The following is a 24,389-nucleotide window of genomic DNA, read 5'->3' as shown; positions in this document are numbered from 1 at the left end:
GCATACATCTAAATGCAGATGTTGGTTTCTAACTCACTAGGATTGTCTGTGGAGTGAATTGTTTATTAAACATAACTGTACAGTTCAAACTTGGAAAGTGACATTGAATACTGCAGTCTATTAAGTTCGTAAATGGTGTTGCCCATATAAGATATTTCTACACGTGTTATAAGAATATTGTGCTAGTGGAAAATCTGATTGTGCTGACTTAATTGATTCTCAACATAACAATACTAACACAATTACTTCCTGCTATTTGCTGCTATTTCCGCTTCATTGTTTGCTGCTTGAAAATATATGTATAGAGTTCATTGTCGATTTCATTATACATTATGGGTAACGGCGTGGGAAAGGATCTGGATGGTGAGCCAGAGACCAGACCCACACCGCTACATTTTGTATCAGGCACCTGTGGGATTAGTGTAACTGATCCATTTTGGGTAAATATCTGTGACCGCAGTCAGCAACTGCGTATTACGCAGATCAGCGATGTCGGTCCCCGCAATGAAAGTGACTGGGAAGAGGTTAAAAAAATGGTGGGGCTGCACCCAAAATATAACTATCCCGTTGGTGCCTGGGATGAAGATTATATGAAAACATGTTTTAAAAAATGGGAGAAGGCATTAAAAGAATACAGAAAGAGATTTCCACCAACCCATCACATATACCTAAAACAGGATAGGGAGACAATTAGTAAAAAGGAAGAAGTCCCATGGTCAGAAATTCTGCCCGCCTTGCCAGAAAAGCCACCGGCATATGATGTGACGGTATTAGAACCACAAAAGGCAATACTCCCAGCTGTCTCTACAGAAGGCATGCTACAAGTCCCTTATGATAAGGTCCCCTGTCCAGAACAAGCAACCGCACCGGAATTATTATTATTTTCTGGTGAGAATCAAAAGAGAACCGGACTGTACCCAGATTTGGGGGATAGAGATTCCCTTTTGAGTACTGCAGTTATAGTGGCAGCAGCACTTATGGAACAAGCAGATGTGACTCCACAAGTCAAACAGGCTAAGGAAAAAAGAATTGAATATAGAGAAAGCATGGACATGTATGTACATGAGTTGATTCAACTAAGGGATAAACTAAGGACAGACATAGTCTACATTAACCAACTTCCCCTTCAGGATGTCTTTCCCGTCATATATGATCACGAGGACCCAGATGATACAGACCTTCCTAGTGAGGAACAGATAGATGAATTAAAGGGCATTTTGGGAGGAGAGTGTGGCAGAACCAGAGCTGCAACTAACAAAAAAAACCAGCTGCTGACCGAGATAGGAAAACTAAGACAGGAGTACTGGAGGGTGAAGAAGGACTGGGAAACCAGGGCTCAGGAAGAGTACGATAGGAGGACAACAGGAATTGAAACACAGATAGAAGCGGATAGTTTAGAACATGGAATTCCCCTGGCAACCTCCAGTCCTAGAATACCTGGAATAATCCAACCCCTAGCAGATGAATTTTCCAAACTCACTCTAATACCTGAGGAAGGGGATAGAGAAGTCACACAACTGCGGCTTCCCATGATTACTGTGGGTAGCACTGAAGTCCATATCCCTCTTCCTTTAGGATTAATGAAGGAACTGAAAGATATGTGCCCCAATCCAAAAAAGGACCCTAGAGCAGCAGCTATGTTTCTGCAGAAATATACCGCAGGGAGCCATTTAACTTTGGAGGATATTCAGATAATACTCTCAGCCATAGACCCAGACACTGGCTCTCAAATTGATCCAGAAAAGGTAATGAAGGCATCAGAAAAAGAAGTTAGGGATGCAGGAGACAGAGATAGCCCCAAGGTTTGGAAGAAGTTTTGGGATAAGATAGGAGTAGAATGGATGAAAAGATACAAAGGGGATTCAGGTTTACACACAATGCTAAATACAAAACAAGAGCCGAAAGAGGATTTTTATAGTTTCTGTAAGAGACTGTTGGATCTCTACAGTAGTACAGGAATGAATTCACCTGAATTGTTCAAGACTACATGTATGACAAATGGGGACCCTAAGACGACACAGCTAATAAAATTAGTCAATAACGAATGGCTTACTCAAACAGTGACAGAATTTATGGATGACATAGCAAAACGCTCGGCTTCTGGTGTTTTCAATCAAAAGGGAGGAGTATTTCCATTGTTAGTGCAGCAGGACATACAACAAGAGTCTATATTGTCAGGTGGGGAAAGCAATTACATGATGATGTCAAGTTTCCCCCGGGGAAGGAATAATAGAAGAGGTCCGAGAAGTAGGGGCCAAGCAGATTACCTGGGAAGAGTAGAAAGAAATCAGAGACAGGGCTGTTTCATTTGTGGGAGTCTAGGTCACTGGAGGCGAGAATGTCCAAATGTGAGAGATGAAGATAGGAGAGAATACAGAGGGAGAGGCGCCTCTGACTACCGAGGGGGGCCCAGACAACAGGAAAGACAGCAAGATATGACAAGAAGACAACCCCAGGGAGATCGTATTAACATACACTGGCCAGCACAGGATGGGGGGAGTAGACAACCCAATTTGCAATCAGACTTACAGAGGTGGTCTGAGCATGAACAGTACCCGTCCCCACGGGGGAACAATTACTACTAGGGGTGCCCAGAACAAGTCCCATCCTTCATTATGCATTTTGTTCCAACTGATTGGCAAGTCTTACCACAAGTACTACTGCAAATTGATGGTATTAAAGTTAAGTTATTGCTTGACACCGGAGCAACGACTTCAAGTGTAAACAAAATAGATTTCATTAATGATAAATGCACCGAAGGAAGTTCTATGGGTATAAATGGGACGACAGTGATACATAAGGTGACAGCACCACTCCCGGTTTGTACTCTTACGGGGGAACTAGTGACGCACATGTCTTTTGCAGTCCTACTAGAGTGCCCCGTTTGCCTATTAGGAAGGGATTTAATGGCAGCATTACAGATTTCATTAGTCTTTGACAAAAAGGGCAGACTGACAGCAACTTCAATGAAATGTGACTTGACAAACCCAAAGAGACGTGACATGAATGGGTTCTTTTTAAGCATACCAATGTCCCTGGAAAATTATCCAATTTGGGCAAAATGTAAAGACTCAGCAGGGAGGATTAACTGTGAGCCCTACCGGCCCTGTTTGAAGGAGGGGGTCATGCCAACCTTTCAAAAACAATACCCATTGAGTGAGGAAAAGTTAGAGGGTATAAAGCCACAAATTGAGAAATACTTGCAGATGGGAATTCTTAGGAAAATTGTCAGTCCCTGGAATTCCCCGATAAATCCCGTAAAAAAGGCTAATGGCACATGGCGGCTGGTACAGGATCTAAGGAAGGTAAACAAGGCAATTATCCCACTCCCCCCCTTGGTGGCAGATCTTACAGCTGTGTTCGGGGCCATTCCTGCGGGATCCAGATATTACACTGTAGTTGACCTCAGTAATGCGTTCTTTTCCATACCAGTGGCTTGGGAAGCACAAAATCTTTTTGCTTTTCAGTGGGCTGATAATGGTCAGGTGACTTGGACCCGTCTCCCACAAGGTTTTGGGGATATCCCAGCAGCCTTTTCTATTGTATTAAAGGCTACATTGGAAGATTGGGAACCAAAGAGGGGATCCACCTTAATACAGTACACAGACGACCTTTTACTCTCCAATTCGGAGTTAGAAGCCTGCAAAATAGATTCAGGGAGTTTATTAGACCACTTGGCAAGCAAAGGACACCTGGCCTCGAAGAAGAAAATCCAATATGCAAGTACCCAGGTAGAGTATCTGGGGTGCATAATAGAGGCAGGAGAGAGAAAGATCTCACCCGCTAGAGTCAAGGCAGTGACCTCCCTAAGCAGGCCGAGGGACAAAGCTACAATGCTGTCCTTTTTAGGGTCAATAGTGTATTGTAGGCAGTGGATTCCCGATTGCTCCCATTGGGATTCAATCCTAAGAAAAACTACACTCACAGAAGCACCAAAGGTAGTGGAGTGGACAGAGGACAGAGTAGAAGCCTTTGAGAGATTGATTCGGTCCCTGACCCAAGCCCCAGCCTTGGCCCTGGCAGATTATGGAAAGCCATTCCAATTATACTGCGTGGTATCTGGAGAAACCTATGCAGCGGTTTTGACACAGACACATGGGGGGAGAAACAGGCCAGTTTCATACTTATCGAAAAAATTACCTCCTGTAGTTCTTGGAATGCCTCACTGTCTCCAAGCATTAGCAGCCGCGGCTATGTCAGTAAAGGATGCTACTAAGATAGTCCATGGAAATACAATGGAACTTTTCACCACTCATACAGTCTTGTCCCTCCTTCAAAACATGACCACACAACACATGACAGCTCAGAGACTGTCCGGATATGAGACCATATTACTCAGTACGGCAAACCTGTTGATAAAGACATGTCCAGACACCTCACCAGTGATAAGATTGTTGCATACACTTTTGAGACTTAAGCGTGAAGGTTCTGACGAACAAGTAGACCCAATACCTGAACACAGATGTGATGAAATAATCTTGTCATGCACAACACCTAGGGAGGATTTAAAGGACACACCACAGACTGGCAGTATAGATGTTTTTGTGGATGGATCATGCACAAGACCAGATGACAGGACATACCAAACAGGTTACGCAGTAGTCATGCTCCCAAATCAAGTGATAGAAGCTGAACCAATTGTCACAACTTCAGCACAACAAGCTGAGTTGGTAGCGCTCACAAGAGCCTGTGAAATATTCGCAGGACACAAAGTGAATATTTATACTGATAGTAGCTATGCATTTGGAACAGTGCATGATTATGCATTAATATGGAAAAATACGGGGTATATCTCAGCAGACGGGAAGAAGGTAGCGAATCAGAAATACATAGATCACTTGCTACATGCAATTCAATTACCAGAAGCCATAAGTGTGATAAAAGTGAAAGGACACTCTGCAAAAGGAGATTATCAAGCTATGGGAAACAACCTAGCAGACAGAGCAGCAAAAATGGCAGCCAAGAGAGACACGAGAAGGGAAAGTAAGTTATTATTCATGACAGACTTTGAAAGTGAAAACTGGGAGTCAGTAGTATATCAACTTCAGAAACAGTCTACCAGTGAGGACATCAAGTACTGGAAATCTCAGGGACTGCAGACGACAGGTACAGGTATGTGGACAAAAGATCGGATATTGGGGGTTCCTACTGCATCAGCACCACTCCTAATATCTTATCTTCATGGTCCAGGACATTTAGGAAAACAGTACATCTCAGAACATTACAAGTCACTGTTCTGTACACACCAGTTGCAGAGATTGATAGACGATCTGGTCGACTCATGCATGACTTGTGCACAGAATAATGTTCAAGGAAAAGCACACGGAAGACATGGGAATCTACCACCACCTACAGGCCCTCTGCAAGATTTGCAGATAGATTACACACACATGCCAAAGCAACCCGGGAATATAAGATATCTGCTTGTCATAGTCTGTAGGTTCTCTGGATGGTGTGTAGCCATACCTACTTCAGGAGAAACAGCTGGTGTGACAGCTAGAGCATTGATAAATCAATGGATTTCGCTGTATGGACTCCCTCGGGTAATTCATTCAGATCAGGGACCTGCTTTCCAATCCAAACTAATACAAGAACTGACAAAGATTTTGGGTTTCCAGTGGAAACTCAACATAGTCTACCATCCCCAAAGCGCTGGAGTAGTGGAAAGAATGAACAGAACCATTAAGGATAGGTTAAAAAAGGCTACTTCAGGAACATTGAAAGATTGGCTGAAATTTCTACCCGCCATTCTCTACCAAATAAGAACGACACCAAATAAACAAACAGGGTTGTCGCCTTATGAAGTGTTATTCGGTCGACCCCCTAATACCCGTGAAGAATCGGATACTGACAGTAACATTTTTGCCTTGCAGGAACAGTACGTGAAACACTTGGTAGGTATACTCTCGGAAAATTATGATAAGGTTGCTGTCACCTTTCCTCCTCTTTCCACAGATCCAACTCATCCGTTCTTGCCGGGAGACAAAGTTCTGGTGAAACAACTAGCTGCCCGCCACAAGACTGGTCCAATTTACCAAGGTCCATTTGAGGTTCTAAGAGTGGCTCGAACGGCTGTCCTTACTGACCAGAGTCCACAGTGGATACACGCCAGCCGGCTCAAAAAGACGCCAGAAGGATTCCTCAAGAAATTCCCCGGACAAACATGAGTCTTCCGGACAAGATGCCTACAAAAGAAATGGCTTTGATCATACCCCCGAGCCTGCAAAGTAGATATGAGCGATGGCTAAGAGGCTATCCAAAACCACTTAGTCCAAAGGATCCAAAGACTATGCAGGACTTGTATGAGGAAGAATTTATGTTCAGGGAGTATACCAATGAATTAGAAACTGATGACTTGAAAGATCAAAACTTTCCTGAACCGTTTAGTAAGCAGATGATTCAGAGAATGAAACTGTGAATATGTCACCCTTAAAAAGGGAAGTACCCTGAGAAAGATACCGAGAATTGGTGTGTGGTATAAGGAGTGATCACATGGAATGGGAATTCCATATGATCAAAGAGGGGATTGTAAGGAAATTATGTCTATATCCACACACGTTCACATATATATGTAATAATTCAGCCTTATATGCTTGTATTAAATATGCAGAGTTCTTCTTTAAAGGAAATATTTTATACTCTTATGACAGCAAGGTCTAGTAACACAAGCTAAACAGGAAATAGAGGTCGGTAGCTGAAAACCGCATGGCTAGAAAGAGATATGCAGGCTTTAGCAAACAGATAGATTTTTACATTGATACGGGTTATGTATATAAGCATTTTTGTATCTTGACGTTCACCTTTGGTTTAGATAAGTGAAGGACATTTTTTATCAGGTATATGTTGGTACAAAATAAACGAAGATAATTCCGCGAAATATCTGAACAAAGCTAAAGTCAACAAAGATTATGGTTAGATATCTTAATTCCAAGAATTATAAATGCATCACATATGTACCTTGTTTCTTGGAATTTATCATGACTTTTTTACTAAGGTTGTATAGAGGTGAGATTAATAAATTCGTTACCTGATTGGATTAAGTTTAGGGGAGGTATATGATAATCTTGTGGTTTGCATCTATAAATTGTCTACGATGTCTAATAAAGGGACAACCATTTTAAACCTATCAACGTGTATTGGTCTTTAGTGGTTGCCCGGCCGGAGGTTCACCCACAGACAAACCAGGAGCCCTTTCAGATATATGTAAAAATACACCCCAAAACACATTGACCTACTTCTCCTGAGTATGGCGATACCACATGTGTGACACTTTTTTTCAGCCTAGGTGCATAAAGGGGCCAAAAGTCCAACGAGTACCTTTAGGCTTTACAGGGTTGCTCACAATTTAGCCCCGCCCAAAATGCCAGAACAGTAAACACACCTCACAAATAACCCCATTTCGGAAAGTAGACACCCCAAGGTATTCGCTGAGGGGCATATTGAGTCCATGAAAGATTGAACTTTTTGTCACAAGTTAGCGGAAAGGGAGACTTTGTGAGAAAAAAAAAAAAAACAATTTCCGCTAACTTGTGACAAAAAAAAAAAAACTTCTATGAACTCACCATGCCCCTCACGGAATACCTTGGGGTGTCTTCTTTCCAAAATGGGGTCACTTGTGGGGTATTTATACTGCCCTGGCATTTTAGGGGCCCTAAAGCGTGAGAAGAAGTCTGGAATCCAAATGCCTAAAAATGCCCTCCTAAAAGGTACTCATTGGAATTTGGGCCCCTTTGCGCACCTAGGCTGCAAAAAAGTGTCACACATGTGGTATCGCCGTACTCAGGAGAAGTAGGGCAATGTGTTTTGGGGTGTCTTTTTACATATACCCATGCTGGGTAAAAGAAATATCTCTGTAAAATGACAACTTTGTATAAAAAAAATGGGAAAAGTTGTTTTTACAGAGATATTTATCTCACCCAGCATGGGTATATGTAAAAATACACCCCAAAACACATTGCCCTACTTCTCCTGAGTACGGCGATACCACATGTGTGACACTTTTTTGCAGCCTAGGTGCGCAAAGGGGCCCAACTTCCAAAGAGCACCTTTACGATTTCACAGGGCATTTTTTACGCATTTGGATTCCAGACTTCTTCTCACGCTTTAGGGCCCCTAAAATGCAAGGGCAGTATAAATACCCCACAAGTGACCCCATTTTGGAAAGAAGACACCCCAAGGTATTCCGTGAGGGGTATGGTGAGCTCATGTAAAATTTTATTTTTTGTCACAAGTTAGTGGAATATGAGACTTTGTAAGAAAATAAATAAATAAATAAAAAATCATTTTCCGCTAACTTGTGCCCAAAAACTAAATATTCTAGGAACTCGCCATGCCCCTCACGGAATACCTTGGGGTGTCTTCTTTCCAAAATGGGGTCACTTGTGGGGTATTTATACTGCCCTGGCATTTTAGGGGCCTTACATATACCCATGCTGGGTGAGAGAAATATCTCTGTAAAATGACAACTTTGTATAAAAAAATGGGAAAAGTTATCTTATACAGATATTTATCACAAAAAATGGTGCAACGGACACGGAGTAAAACAACGGTTGTGTGCATGAGGCCTAAGACAGATAGTGATACCTCATAAAATAGTTATTAACATTCCCTCAGTGGGAAGAAATAGGAATCTATTTCGAAATGCGTCTGGATTCTACTGTTTATTCATAAAGAGTCCGAAACTTTAAGCATGGACATGCACTGTTGAAAGACACCGATGAAAATGGAAAATACAAATGTGATAGCACTCTGCATCCAGCACTCTGCCCTGCCTCCATGCTGAATGAGGCATTGGTGTACATTTTGGCCAAAGCGTAATAAGCCACTCACCACGTCAAGGTCGCCTCTATTGAGTGGTCCCTAACACTAGTTCCTACCTGTTCATGGGCCATGACAGCCACACAAAGTCCAGGGAATGCAGGTCAGCATGCACGCCAAGCACACTCTGCTTTTAACCCCGTCCGGTGCCATTACAGCTTTCATCGTATCCAGGGATGCAAGTACCAACATGCACGCTGAGCCCACCATATACTTCTCCTGGAGCCAAATGGCCACTGGTAGGTTCTATATAAGCAGACTCAGTTTTATACTGACTTTAAAACCAGCCTCCAGGACACATTTGTATTTTCCGTTTGTATATGTATTTCGCCATAGTGATGTGCACCTACATACAGGTTGTGCTGACTCAATCCCCCACATTTTTTCTTTGTAGTATATATTGGAGGCGTGGCGATCTCCTTGGAGTCATGCACACCTGACCAGTGAATCTGTCCTGGAGGCTGGTTTTAAAGTCAGTATAAAACTGAGTCTGCTTATATAGAACCTACCAGTGGCTATTTGGCTCCAGGAGAAGTATATGGTGGGCTCAGCGTGCATGCTGGTACTTGCATCCCTGGATCCGATGAAAGCTGTAATGGCACCGGACGGGGTTAAAAGCAGAGTGTGCTTGGCGTGCATGCTGACCTGCATTCCCTGGACTTTGTGTGGCTGTCATGACCCATGAACAGGTAGGAACTAGTGTTAGGGACCACTCAATAGAGGCGACCTTGACGTGGTGAGTGGCTTATTACGCTTTGGCCAAAATGTACACCAATGCCTCATCCAGCATGGAGGCAGGGCAGAATGCTGGATGCAGAGTGCTATCCCATTTGTATTTTCCGTTTGTATATGTATTTCGCCATAGTGATGTGCACCTACATACAGGTTGTGCTGACTCAATCCCCCACCGATGAAAATACCTTCTTGAAAGTACGAATGAAGAATTACAGGTGATCGGATTTAATAACGGCAATATTCGAAAGGAAGGCAAACTTCGACTTCAGTGAAAAAAGATCGAAGATTCAACTTCCAGCTTGCGATTTTTCAACTTGCGATTTCTTGAGCCTGTATTACATATTATACGAAAAAAAGGTAACAGCTCGTCTCGCGAGAATAGGAGCGATCCATGGCACAGTTATGGGGGCATCTGGGAATGGTATGACACTGCTATGGGGGGAATCTGTGGATGACACATAGCATCTTATGCTATGTGTCATCCACAGATCCCCCCATAACAGTGTCCCTGTGTAGTGAATGACCCCCAATATAGGGGGTGGGGTTCGACATCTTGTTTTGTAATGGCAGTGAGCCCGGTGCAGTCACTGTATTCTACTACACCGGGCCCCACTCACTGTAGTAATCATATAGGCAATGTTAATTCATCTCCAATCCAGGCTGTAGTACGGTACTTACTACTAACTTCCATAGCAGGCAGGAGGCCGGGCGAGCGGGCGGGCGGTGGCAGCATAACTCACTACGTCACGCGCCTGCTTCATTCATAAAGTGGGCGGAGCAGGCGTGTGACGTAGTGACGCCTCCTGCCTGCTATGGAAGTTAGTAGTAAGTACCGTAATACAGCCTGGATTGGAGATGAATTAACATTGCCTATATGATTTCTACAGTGAGCGGGGCCCGGTGTAGTAGAATACAGTTACTGCATCGGGCGCCGCTGCCATTACAAAACAAGATGCATGTATCAGTGTAAGATTGCAGCATTCGCCCCATAAGACGCAGTGCTATTTTTCCCCCATGCATTGGAAAAGTGCCTGATGCATACATTAAACAGACACATAGCTGGTATGCATCAGAGTTGCCATCTTTTTGGTGGGTATAATAGTGTAGCAGATTTCACTATCTAATCCAGGCGTATCCTGTAAAAATCAAGATATCTGTTGGGAGAGTTCACATCTCTGTTTCAAAGTCCGTTCTTCTGATCCGTCAGACAAAGAGAACAAAAAAAAACAAAACATACAGTATCCTATTTAAAAAAAACGTATCCTATTGCATCAGTTATGCACAAGATCAGTTTTTTTACAGGACTTTTTTTCCATCTAAAAAACGAATCTCAGACTGAAATGGCTCAAACGGGTGCCAACTGATTCAACAGGATCCATTTTTTTTTTACAGGATCTTGTTATTTTTTTTCTGTTCTGATGGATCAAGCAAAATGAAACAGTGATGTGAACTCCCCCTTAGATGGGTACCATAATATGATAGATGCTACTGATTCAAAGCATAAATGTTTACCAGAAGCCGAAATACAATGTAATGGAACCTTTACTTAAAGAGGACCTGTCACCAACAAATGCAGTGCAATCTGAAAGCACCATGTACTTGAATAAAACTTGTAATTTTTACATTTACATCTGCAGCCCTGTAAAGTACAGGAGAAAGGTGTTACCAGTGACTGACAGCTATCTCTAATGCACACAATGTTGTCAATCACTGATAACTCCTCCTCCCTGTACCAATGCTGTTCACAGGAGGTAGAAAAAGCAGAGATATAAATGTAGAATTTATTGGTTTTTTTACTGAATCTTTTCCCACAAATATATGCATGAACCCCCTCGGCTTCTCATGCTCTATAACATGGTGCTTTCATATTGCATTGTATTTTTGGGTGTCAGGTCCTCTTTAACCCCCTAAGGACTCGGCCCTATTTCACCTTACGGACTTGCCATTTTTTGAAAATCTGACCAGTGTCACTTTAAGTGCTGATAACTTTAAAACGCTTTGACTTATCCAGGCCATTCTGAGATTATTTTTTCGTCACATTTTGTACTTCATGACACTGGTAAAATGAAGTAAAATATTTTTATTTATAAAAAAATATCAAATTTACCAACATTTTTTAAAAAATTGCAAATTTCAAACTTTCAAATTCTCTACTTCTATAATACATAGTAATACCTCCAAAAATAGTTATTACTTTACATTCCCCATATGTCTACTTCATGTTTGGATCATTTTGGGAATTATATTTTATTTTTTGGGGATGTTACAAGGCTTAGAAGTTTAGAATCAAATCTTGAAATTTTCAAAAACCCAATTTTTAGGGACCAGTTCAGGTCTGAAGTCACTTTGTGAGGCTTACATAATAGAAACCACTCAAAAATGACCTTATTCTATAAACTACACCCCTCAAGGTATTCAAAACTGATTTTAAAAACTTTGTTAACCCTTTAGGTGTTCCACAAGAATTAATGGAAAATAGAGATACAATTTCAAAATCTCACTTTTTTGGCAGATTTTCCATTTTAATAATTTTTTTCCAGTTACAAAGCAAGGGTTAACAGCCAATCCAAACTCAATATTTATGACCCTGATTCTTTAGTTTACAGAAACACCCAAAATGTGGTCGTAAACTACTGTACGGGCACACGGCAGGGCGCAGAAGGAAAGGAATGCCATACAGTTTTTGGAAGGCAGATTTTGCTGGACTGTTTTTTTTGACACCATGTCCCATTTGAAGCCCCCCTGATGCACCCCTAGAGTAGAAACTCCATAAAAGTTACCCCATCTAAGAAACTGCACCCCTCAAGGTATTCAAAACAGATTTTACAAATGTCGTTAACCCTTTAGGTGTTTGTTAGAGGTTTTCTTCAGGCAGGTTTATGCTAGTATAAGATGAGGCATCAGACCTCCAACCCGTGAATATTTCCCTGTGCAACGAATATCCCATTTGCTTCTGATCAGAGAGATAAGACAGCCCAGACTGAACTTAGGTTGTCAAATATCTCACATCTTTATTTTTCATCACATACTTATAGGGCTTTTTGGGGGTGGGCGCATATTGTTTCTCAAGATCCAATTGGAAAAATCCTGGCATTTCTCAAGAGGCCTTTGGAAAACATGTGTTACCAAAATACAGTTGAAACTTTGTTAAACAATGCTGGTATCTGCTGTATACAATACTTGCAAAAGAGCTATTTTACATTGAACAGGGTTTCCTCTACATGCTAACAAGTTGAATAGGCTATCTTAGTTTGTTTCATTGTATGTGAGGTGAGATGTTAAATAGCTCCTTTGTTCAGAGATGCTGCTATTGTGTCCAGCACTGTCAGAGGGTGTGTTATGTGCTAATTCGATGTGCTGCATGCCACAAGATATGAGGCTTGTATAATATATGTCTTATCTGTGATGTATCAAAAGTAAGATTTATGAAAATCCCTTTCAGTGTTCTACAAGAGTTATTGGCAAATGGAGATTTCGGAATTTCAATTTTTTGCCAAATTTTCCATTTTAATCCATTTTTCCCAGTAACAAAGAAAGGGTTAACAGCCAAACAAAACTCAATATTTATGGCCCTGATTCTGTAGTTTCCAGAAACACCCCATATGTGGTCGTAAACAGCTGTACCTGCACATGGCAGGGCGCAGAAGGAAAGAAATGCCATACGGTTTTTGGAAGGCAGATTTTGTTGGACTGTTTTTTTTGACACAGTGTCCCATTTGAAGCCCCCCTGATGCACCTCTAGAGTAGGAACTCCAAAAAAGTGACCCCATTTTAGAAACTACGGGATAGGGTGGCAGTATTGTTGGTACTAGTTTAGGGTACATATGATTTTTGGTTGCTCTTTATTACACTTTTTGTGAGGCAAGATAACAAGAAATTGCGGTTTTGGCACAGTTTTTATTTTTTGTTATTTACAACATTCATCTGACAGGTTAGATCATGTGATATTTTTATAGACCAGGTTGGCACGGATGCGGCGATACCTAATATGTATACTTTTTTTTATTTATGTAAGTTTTACACAATGATTTCTTTTTTGAAGCAAAGAAAATCATGTTTTAGGCCCCTTTCATACGAGCGAGTTTTCCACGCGGGTGCAATGCGTGACGTGAACGCATAGCACCCGCACTGAATCCTGACCCATTCATTTCATTGGGTCTGTGTACATGAGCGTTGTTTTTCACACATCAGTTCTGCGTTGCGTAAAAATCGCAGCATGTTCTATATTCTGCGTTTTTCACGCAGCCCTGGCCCCATAGAAGTGAATGGGGCTGCATGAAAAACGCATTGCATCCGCCAGCAAGTGCGGGTGTGATGCGTTTTTCACTGATGGTTGCTAAGAGATGTTGTTTGTAAACCTTCAGTTTTTTATCACGCGCGTGAAAAACACATCAAAACGCATTGCACCCCCGCGGAAAAAACTGAACTCAATCACAGACAAAACTGACTGAACTAGCTTGGAAAATAGTGCGAGTTTCACTGACTGCACCCTGAACGCATCTGGCCCCAATCCGCAACGCCCGTGTGAAAGGGGTGCGTGTGACTTTTTGATCGCTTGCTATTACACTTTTTGTGATGTAAGGTGACAAAAAATTGTTTATTTAGCACAGTTTTTATTTTACATTTTTTACGGTGTTCATCTGAGGGGTTAGGTCATGTGATATTTTTTTATAGCCGGTCGATACGGATGCGGCGATACCTAATATGTATAAATTAATTTTATTTATGTACGTTTTACACAATGATTTCATTTTTGAAGCAAAAAAAATCATGTTTTAGTGTTTCCATAGTCTGAGAGCCATAATTTTTTCAGTTTTTGGGCGATTACCTTGGGTAGGGTATGATTTTTGCGGGATGAGATGACGGTTTTATTGGCACTATTTTGGGGTGCGTGTGACTTTTTGATCGCTTGCTATCACACTTTTTGTGATGTAAGGTGACAAAAAATGGTTTATTTAGCACAGTTTTTATTTTAAATTTTTTACGGTGTTCATCTGAGGGGTTAGATCATGTGATATTTTTATAGAGCCGGTCGATATGGATGCGGCGATACATAATATGTATACTTTTTTTTTAATTTATGTAAGTTTTACACAGTAATATCATTTTTGAAACAAAAAAAAAAATCATGTTTTAGTGTCTCCATATTCTGAGAGCCATAGTTTTTTCAGTTTTTGGGCGATTATCTTAGGTAGGTCTAATTTTTTGCGGGATGAGATGACGGTTTTATTGGCACTATTTTGGGCTGCATATGACTTTTTGATTGCTTGCTATTACACTTTTTGTGATGTAAGGTGACAAAAAATTGTTTATTTAGCACAGTTTTAATTTTTTATTTTTTACGGTGTTCATCTGAGGGGTTAGGTCATGTGATATTTTTATAGAGCCGGTCGATACTAACGCGGCGATACCAAATATGTATACTTTTTTTTATTTATGTAAGTTTTACACAATAACAGCTTTTTTAAAACAAAAAATGATGTTTTAGTGTCTCCATATTCTGAGCCATAGTTTTTTTTATTTTTTGGGCGATTGTCTCAGGTAGGGGCTAATTTTTTGCGGGATGAGGTTAGATTGGTACTATTTTGGTGGGCAAATGCCTTTTTGATCGCTTGCTGTTGTACTTTTTGTGATGTAAGGTGACAAAAAAATTGTTTATTTAGCACAGTTTTTATTCTTTCTTTTTTATGGTGTTAATCTGAGGGGTTAGGTCATGTGATATTTTTATAAAGCCGGTCGATACGGACGCGGCGATACCTAATATGTATACTTTTTTTCCCCCCTATTTTTTACCAATTTTTTTTAACTTTATTTGGGGAAAATTACATTTTGGTTTATTTTTACTTGAAACTTAATTTTTGGGGGGAAAAACTATTTTTTTCACTTTATTTTTTGTCCCACTTTGGGGGTCTAATCCGTTACAATGCATTCCAATACTTCTGTATTGGAATGCATTGCCTGTATGAGTAATACTGTGTGTATTACTCATACAGCTTCCGGCCTGTGAGATCCAGGGGGCTGGATCTCACAGGCTCTTCACTGGAACGCAGCGCGATGCCTCAAGAAAGCATTGCGCTGCCTTCCATGCCATTGGGTCCCCCCCACAGCCCCATGGGGACCCGATGGCACCACCGACCACAGCCGCCGCATCAGGTAAAAGCTGCAAACCGCATTGAGCAGGCATTTAGCCGAGGTGCCTGCTCAATGATTTGAGCAGGCATCGGCTTCCAATCACCGTCCGCCGCGCGGCGGTGATCGGAACTATAGATGACGTACTGGTACGTCATGGGTCCTTAAGGACTCGGGAACCATGCCGTACCGGTACGTCATGGGTCCCTAAGGGGTTAAACTCTAGCTGTAAGGTAATGTTATAGTCAAGATTACCTATAAAGGCTATAGAGCAGGGTTCAGCAACCTCCGGCACTCCAGGTGTTGTGAAACTACATCTCACATCATGCACACTTGCATGGCTGTTCTCTGAACTCTCACAGAAGTGAAATTAGCATGCTGGGAGTTGTAGTTTCACTTCAGCTGCAGTGCAGAAGGTTGCTGGTCCCTGCTATAGAGAAAGTTTGTTCAGGCTTAATTGTCCTCTGAATTAATTGTACATAACAAAAGTTCTGATTATGACTGTCTTGTTTTCCACTGTGGTTGCGTATTAGGTCCCATTCACACAACCGTATGTTTAGTCTGCTTTCGAGGTCCTTTTTTTGGGGATTGCATACTAGCCCATTGCTGTCCACATCCATATGTCGGTTTTGCAGTCTTTGTTCCATTTTGCGAAAAAGAATAGGCATTGTTACAATGGGTCCTCAAAAAAAGGATGCAACATGGATATAATCTGTATTTTTTGTGGATCGCGTTTCGCGGACTGCAAAATACATATGGTCCTGTGAATGCACCGTTAGCAAATTTTATTCATTTTAGCACTTGATAAAACAATTAATTTGCAGTAACTTATTTATCAATTTGGACTTCTAACCCATCAATTATACAAGACTACAAATAGAAGGGTCACAAAAAACAGGGATTACTTACCAGATGCTGCTCCTTCTCTTACTTGCAAAGTCTCTACTTCTAATTCAGTAAAATGCTTAATGCAAAACCTACTGTCAATCTGATACAACAGTGCAGGGCACAGATAAGCAAACTGGTCAGGAGAAATTGGAGAGTTGACATTTAGCCCATAGTAACTGAGGAGCTGAGTAACATTTAAACACTGGAAGGGAAAAAAAGAGAATAAAAAATTATAACCAATATGGTGACCTTTGACATGCACTGGTCAGTGTTCCCTCTAAGACTTGGCAGCTGCTGAGCGGGGTCGCCTCAGAGCTAGGCACAGCATCATCCAAGTATAATCCCTACACCATGCTGTACAGAATACATTCTAATCCCTGCACCATGCTGTATAATATACAAAATAATCCATACACCATGCTGTACAGTATACATTATAATCCCTGCACCTTGCTGTACAATATACATTATAATCCCTGCACCATGCCATACAATATGCAGTATAATCCCTGCACCATGCTGTATAATATACATTATAATCCCTGCACCATGCCGTACAATATAAATTATATTTCATACACCATGCCAAACAGTATACATTATAATCCATACACCATGTTGTACAATATACATTATAATCCATACACCATGCCAAACTGTATACAGTACATTATAATCCATACACCATACAATACAATATATAGCATAAGCCCACAGTGTAGGTGTTATACTGTATATTGTACGGCACGGTTAATGCACTACAGTGAGGAACAGAAGTATTTGAACACCCTGCGATTCTCCCACTTAGAAATCATGGAGGGGTCTGAAATTCACATTGTAGGTGCATTCCCACTCTGAGAGACAGAATTAAACATTTTTTTTTTTTAGGAAATCACATTGTATGATTTTTAAAGAATTTATTTGTCTTGCACTGCTGAACATAAGTATTTGAACACCTGAGAAACAGCAAGAATTATGGCTCTAAAAGACCTGTTACTGTGCCTTTAAAAAGTCCACCTCTTCTCCACTCATTAATCTAACTTAGTAGCACCTGTCTGAGCTCTTTAAAGACACCTGTCCACCCCACAGTCAGTCAGATGCCAACTAATACCATGGGCAAGACCAAAGAGCTGTCAAAAGACACCAGAGACAAAATTGTGGACCTCCACAAGGCTGGAAAGGGCTATGGGGCAATTGCCAAGCAGCTTGGTGAAAATAGATCAACTGTTGGAGCAATTGTTAGAAAATGGAAGAGGCTAAAGACGACTGTCAGTCTCCCTTGGACTGGGGCTACATGCAAGATCTCACCTTCTGGGGTATCACTGATGATAAGAAAGGTGAGGAATCAGCCCATAACTACAAGGGAGGAGCTGGTCAATGACATGAAGAGAGCTGGGACCAGAGTTTAAAGGTCACTGTCGGTAGAACACTACGCAGTCATGGTTTCAAATCATGCATTGCACGGAAGGTTCTCCTGCTCAAGTCATCACATGTCCAGGCCGTCTGAAGTTTGCCAATGACCATCTGGATGATCCAGAGGAGGCATGGGAGAAAGTCATGTGGTCAGATGAGACCAAAGTAGAACTTTTTGGTCTAAACTTCACTCGTCGTGTTTGGAGGAAAAAGAAGGATGAGTTGCATCCCAAGAACACCATCCCTACTGTGAAGCATGGGGGTGGTAACATCATGCTTTGGGGGTGCTTTTCTGTAAAGGGGACAGGACGACTGTACTGTATTAAGGAGAAGACGAATGGGGCCATTTATTGTGAGATTTTGAGCAACAACCTCCTTCCCTCAGTCAGAGCATTGAAGATGGGTCGTGGCTGGGTCTTCCAACATGACAACGACCCGAAGCACACAGCCAGGATAACCAAGGAGTGGCTCCATAAGAAGCATATCAAGGTTCTGGAGTGGCCTAGCCAGTCTCCAGACCAAAATCCAATAGAACATCTTTGGAGGGAGCTGAAACTCAGTGTTGCTCAACGACAGCCCCAAAACCTAACAGATCTAGAGGAGATCTGTGTGGAGGAGTGGCCCAAATTCCCTGTTGCAGTGTGTGTACAAACCTGGTCAAGAACTACAGGAAACATTTGACCTTTGTAATTGCAAACAAAGGCTTCTGTACCAAATATTAACACTGATTTTCTCAGCTGTTCAAATACAGTGGATATAAAAAGTCTACACACCCCTGTTAAAATGTCAGGTTTCTGTGATGTAAAAAAATGAGACAAAGTTATAATTTAAGAACTTTTTCCACCTTTAATGTGACCTATAAACTGTACAACTCAATTGAAAAATAAACTGAAATCTTTTAGGTAGAGGGAAGAAAAAATATAAAAATAAAATAATATGGTTGCATAAGTGTGCAGACCCTTAAACTAATACTTTGTTGAAGCACCTTTTGATTTTATTACAGCACTTTTTCGGTATGAGTCTATTAGCATGGCACATTTTGACTTGGCAAGATTTGCCCACTCTTCTTTGCAAAAACACTCCAAATCTGTCAGATTGCGAGGGCATCTCCTGTGCACAGCCCTCTTCAGATCACCCCACAGATTTTCAATCGGATTCAGGTCTGGGCTCTGGCTGGGCCATTCTAAAACTTTAATCTTCCTCTGGTGAAGCCATGCTCCAGTCATGCTGAAAGATGAAGTTCCTCTTCATGTTCAGCTTTCTAGCAGAAGCCTGAAGGTTTTGTGTCAATATTGACTGGTATTTGGAACTGTTCATAATTCGCTCTAGCTTTAAGGCCCTAGTTCCAACTGAAGAAAAACAGCCCCAAAGCATGATGCTGCCACCACCATGCTTCACTGTGGGTATTGTGTTCTTTTGGTGACGTGCAGTGTTGTTTTTGGGCCATACATATCTTTTGGAATTATGACCAAAAAGTTCAACCTTGGTTTCATCAGACCATAACACCTTTTCCCACATGCTTTTGGGAGAGTTCAGATGTGTTTTTGCAAAATGTAGCCTGGCTTGGATGTTTCTTCATAGGAAAAGGCTTTTGTCTTGCCACTCTACCCCAAAGCCCAGACATATGAAGAATAATGAAGATTGTTGTCACATGTACCACACAGCCAGTACTTTCCAGATATTCCTGCAGCTCCTTTAATGTTGCTGTAGGCCTCTTGGTAGCCTCCCAGACCAGTTTTCTTCTCATCTTTTCATCAATTTTGGAGGGACATCCAGTTCTTGGTAATGTCACTGTTGTGCCATATTTTCTCCACTTGATGAAGACTGTCTTCACTGTGTTCCATGGTATATCTAATGCCTTAGAAATTCTTTTGTACCCTTCTCCTGACTGATACCTTTTAACAATGAGATCCCTCTGATGCTTTGAAAGCTGTCTGTGGACCATGGCTTTTGCTGTGGGATGCGACTAAGAAAAGTTCAGGAAAGACCAACTAGAGCAGCTGAACTTTATTTGGGGTTAATCAGAGGCACTTTAAATGATGGCAGGTGTATGCTGACTCCTATTTAACATTATTTTGAATGTGATTGCTTTATTCTGAACACAGCTACATCCCCAGTTATAAGAGGGTGTGCACATGTTTTCTTCCCTCCCCTCCACCTAAAAGATTTCAGTTTGTTTTTCAATTGAGTGGTACAGTTTATAGTTCACATTAAAGGTGGAAAAACCTTATTTTTTTTATTTTGTCTTTCAGAGTGGGAATGCACCTACAATGTGAATTTCAGACCCCTCCATGATTTCTAAGAGGGAGAACTTGCAAAATCGCAGGGTGTTCAAATACTTCTGTTCCTCACTGTATATTGTACGGCATGGTGTATGGATTATAGGAATTATAATGTATACTGTACAGCAAATGTATGGAGGTTACACCATGCCGGACAATATAACCCCTGCGCCATGCTGTACAATATACAGTATAACCCCTACACAGTGTAGAGGTATACTGTATATTGTGCGGCACAGTCTATGCATGCTCTGACATGAAACATACTCCCCATGAATACTTACAATTACTTGGCTTGGCCCTTGGGGATCTCACACGCCACTAACACTTTGGAGGTTGTCTGGGGGGCTAGGTCTAAGAAGATGCCGTCCCCTCTTCTTTTCCCATCTATTGCAGTGCTGCACATGTTCTCCTCTTCCAGTAGCAGCAGTGAGGCATGAGGAAGGAGGTGGGGCCAACTTGGAGTGCCGCGCAGGAACGTCCTGACACTAGCTAACGTCAGGACGTTAAAGGCTCTGTGGGCAGTATGGTGGGCAGTGTTCCCTGTAAGCTGAGCCCCCACCAGCCTGGTACTGAACCAATGACCAACCTGTCCAGCTCCTGCTCCATCAGCCTTGGTGCCATGATCTCCCCCATGATATGAGCCCTCCAGTAGCAGCACCAGCCTCTCCCTGCTCTGCTATCCCACTGCCCCTTCTCAAAATCCTGATTTTGAAATCTTTCTCATTAGGATAAAACACATGTAAGTGACCCCAAATCATATGTGAGGAACTAGCAAAAAATCAAGCCTACCCCAAACAGTGTGGTGCTAATTACCATCCAGCCTCCAGCCTGACACAGGGTAAAACCCCAATCACTGAGCTGCTGAGCTGAGTCAGGGATGGGAGAGAGAAAGTCCAGACATCACTCTTGCCTCTAAGATGGTGCCGCCCTACGCCGCCTCCACGTTACCTCGCCCTGCTGCTGTGTGCTCAGTCCTCCTCTTCCGGTTGGAAAAAGTAGAGGGAGGCAGCAGTAGCGCGGCAATATGGGGTAGGCGGCGCCCCGCTGAGCCGCACACAGAACGAGGACGTAATGTAAGTCATCATGTGCATTTTGCCAGCAGGGTGAGTGGCGCACTGAGCAGACAATATAAACTTGTGAGCAGGGGCACAATAATTTCTGCGCGGCCGCGCACCCGTGCAGCCTAGAGGGAACACTAGCACTGGTAGGCACAGTATAGTTTAGGGCCAATTCACACCTTTCTATATGCAATGCCTGTCTGCTGTTTTCTTGTGTAAAAAAAGAAACATTCCTTATTTCTCATCCATCTCATTCCAATACATACAATTGCTTTTTAAAAAAAACTGGCACAAAGGATTCTTTAAATTTCAAGTCAAAGTAACTGAATGTGATGTTGAAAATGAAAACAGCAACCTGATTGGAAGGTACTGGCAATTGCTTCTCTTAGGGTGCTTTCACACGTGGCAGATATTGTGGCAGAAAATTCGGCAACTGAAAATCAGTTCCATTCATTTGAATGTGGCAGCAAGCACATTGATTTCTGCAAGCCCCGTTGAGGCCTCATGCACACGACTGTGCTGTGTTTTGCGGAACGGGCGCCCATAATAGAAATGCCTATTCTTGTCTGCAAAATAGACAAGAATAGATCATGTTCTATTTTTTTGCGGGGCCACAGAACAGAGCTCCATAAAAGTGAATGGGTCCACATCCGAGCCGCAAAAAATGCGGCTCGGATACTGACCAAAAGAGTGTTCGTGTGCATGAGGCCTAAGGTGAATGGAACTGATTTTCAGTTGCAGAATTTTGCTCCACAAAATCTGCTGTGTGTTAGGCTGAGTTCTCATCGTTCAGCCTTTCCGTTCTCCTGCTCCGTTGTAGGAGCTGAAAAATGGAAAGGATGCATTCGGCACATAACTGAGCCGAATGGAGCCCTTGGGCCCCATAGAGTATAATGGGGTCCGTTAGGTTTCCACTCAGAGGAAGATTTTTGATGTGGAGACAAAAGTCCTGCGTGCACAACTTTTGTCTCCGCTTCAAAAATCTTCCTCTGAGCGGAAACCTAACAGACCCCATTATAGTCTATGACAGTGGTCCCCAACCACCGGTTCGAGGCCCAGGACCAGGCCCTGGATGATGCCGGGCCAGGGCAATACAGACAAGGAGAAATGCAGACGCTGGCAATCTCCATACCAGTATGACAATCCCTCAGGCAGCTGCTCCCAGCCAATCCCAGTGCTTCTTTCATGTACACCTGATGTGAGAGCAACTATAACAGGCCCGATGATTGGTTAGTGGTAAGTCAAATGCTGATTGGCTATAAATGGATTGGAGGCGGGGATTAGCGCAGTCGGAAGTGCAGTGTTTTCAGGTTAGTGTGGCTTGCTGTACATTACTCAGGCTGGTGACTACCTGCAGTGCATCACCCTGTGTGCTGTGTGGGGTTGTCACTGTAACTGCCTGAGATAGGTGATGCTTTGTGTTTGCATCATACAATAAGTTAGTTTAAGCAACAACCTATGGCCTTAAGTGCACTACAAAGCCCAGCAAGCCCTCAGCTATTTATGCCATGCAGACACTGAATAGATATTGTATGGGGGGGGGGGGGGGATTGTTGCCCCATGCAGTATAATGTCACCTTGTCCCCAGCCGCCTTGTACAGTATAATGTCTTTGTGGCCCCATGCAATATAACCTTGGTCCCAGCCGCCTCATACATAGTGTTATATATTTTAATATGCACCCTGTGTTTTGTTATGTTTGTGAATCAGTCAGTGCCGACCAGGACCCCCCTAGCCCCCACCCCCCAGTCCCTGGGAAAATTGTCTTGCATGAAACCGGTCCTTGGTGCAAAAAAAGTTGGGGACCTCTGGTCTATGAGGAATGTATTAGTGCCGGATCCGGCATTCAGAATACCGGAATGCCGGATCCGTCTTTCCGGTCTGCGCATGCGCAGACTGAAAAAGAGGTGAAAAAAATAAATGCCGGATCCGTTTTTGCCGGATGACACCGGAAAGACGGATCTGACATTTCAATGCATTTTTTCGACTGATCGGGCATTTTTAAGACTGATCAGGATCCTGATCAGTCTTACTAATGCCATCAGTTGGCATACGTTTTGCCTGATCCGGCAGGTAGTTCCGGCGACGGAACTGCTTGCCGGATCTCTCTTCCGCAAGTGTGAAAGTACCCTTATTCCTTGCACTAGTTTCTATAAGGTAACTTAATTATAATCTTTATTTAATTTATAATCTTTATTTAAACATATTCCGCAGTGCTTTACAATTAGAGGATTAATTTAGAAACAGAATCAAACATTATATAGCAGCAAACAAATCAACAATTCAAACAAGAGATTAAGGGCCCTGTTTGCAAGATTTTACAATCTACACTTATGAGGAGATAGGGGTGACACAAAAGGTAAAAGCAAAATAGGGGAGTAGATAAAACACTGCATGAGCCAGTTACCAGCCACATAGCTTTTTGCCTATAAAAACACCAGACATATATTAATGCCTTTGTGGCTTTTGATTGCATTTTTATATGAAACTAGAAGAAGGACCTGGCTTCGCACGGGTATATTTCATCTATTTAATTTTATGTTTCCATGTGTCGTAAAAAGATATGGACAGTTTCCGCTGTCACGACCACCCCCGTTTGTCTGACCGCCAGGACGCCCCAGCGTGGAGAAAAGCCCAACCGAGGGTGGACCGCGACAGGGGGGAGATTCAGAATTACCCAAACAGTCAATCCTGCCCCCCTCCTAATTTTCTGCTGCCACCACGTTCGTGAGTGAACGACTCTATAATTGTAGGGATAGGGGTTCGGACCACTCACAGATCAGCCCCACTATCACGCTACAAGCTAACCCAATCGAGTCATAAAACAGTTATGTCTCTAATATCAGTCTACTATAAAACAGGTAGGTCTCTTCAGGGCGTACGAGTACTTTGTTGCATTGGGGCTTAGAGCAATAAGAGAGAGACAATTTAAAAGATATGAAAATATATTTTATTATAAGTAACACAGAAGTGAAACAAACAATGCATACAAAAATTTACAGAAAAATATTGCAATAGCAAGCTGGAATCATGTGGAAAATAAACAGGGATAAAAAGAGAAATAC

General features: G+C 42.2%; 1 protein-coding gene across 1 annotated transcript in view; it reads right to left on the bottom strand.

The window, feature by feature from the left end:
- SLC39A10 (solute carrier family 39 member 10) overlaps positions 1 to 24,389 on the bottom strand; it is a 273,453-nt gene that overhangs the window by 141,672 nt on the left and 107,392 nt on the right. Inside the window, exon 3 of the mRNA XM_040440707.1 lies at positions 16,591 to 16,771. Coding sequence (XP_040296641.1) covers positions 16,591 to 16,771 — 181 coding nt within the window. The remainder of the gene's footprint in view (positions 1 to 16,590; positions 16,772 to 24,389) is intronic.

The sequence above is a fragment of the Bufo bufo genome, chromosome 7, assembly GCF_905171765.1.
Source record: "Bufo bufo chromosome 7, aBufBuf1.1, whole genome shotgun sequence".
NCBI classification, from domain to species: domain Eukaryota; kingdom Metazoa; phylum Chordata; class Amphibia; order Anura; family Bufonidae; genus Bufo; species Bufo bufo.
This window is presented reverse-complemented; position numbering and strand designations above follow the sequence as displayed.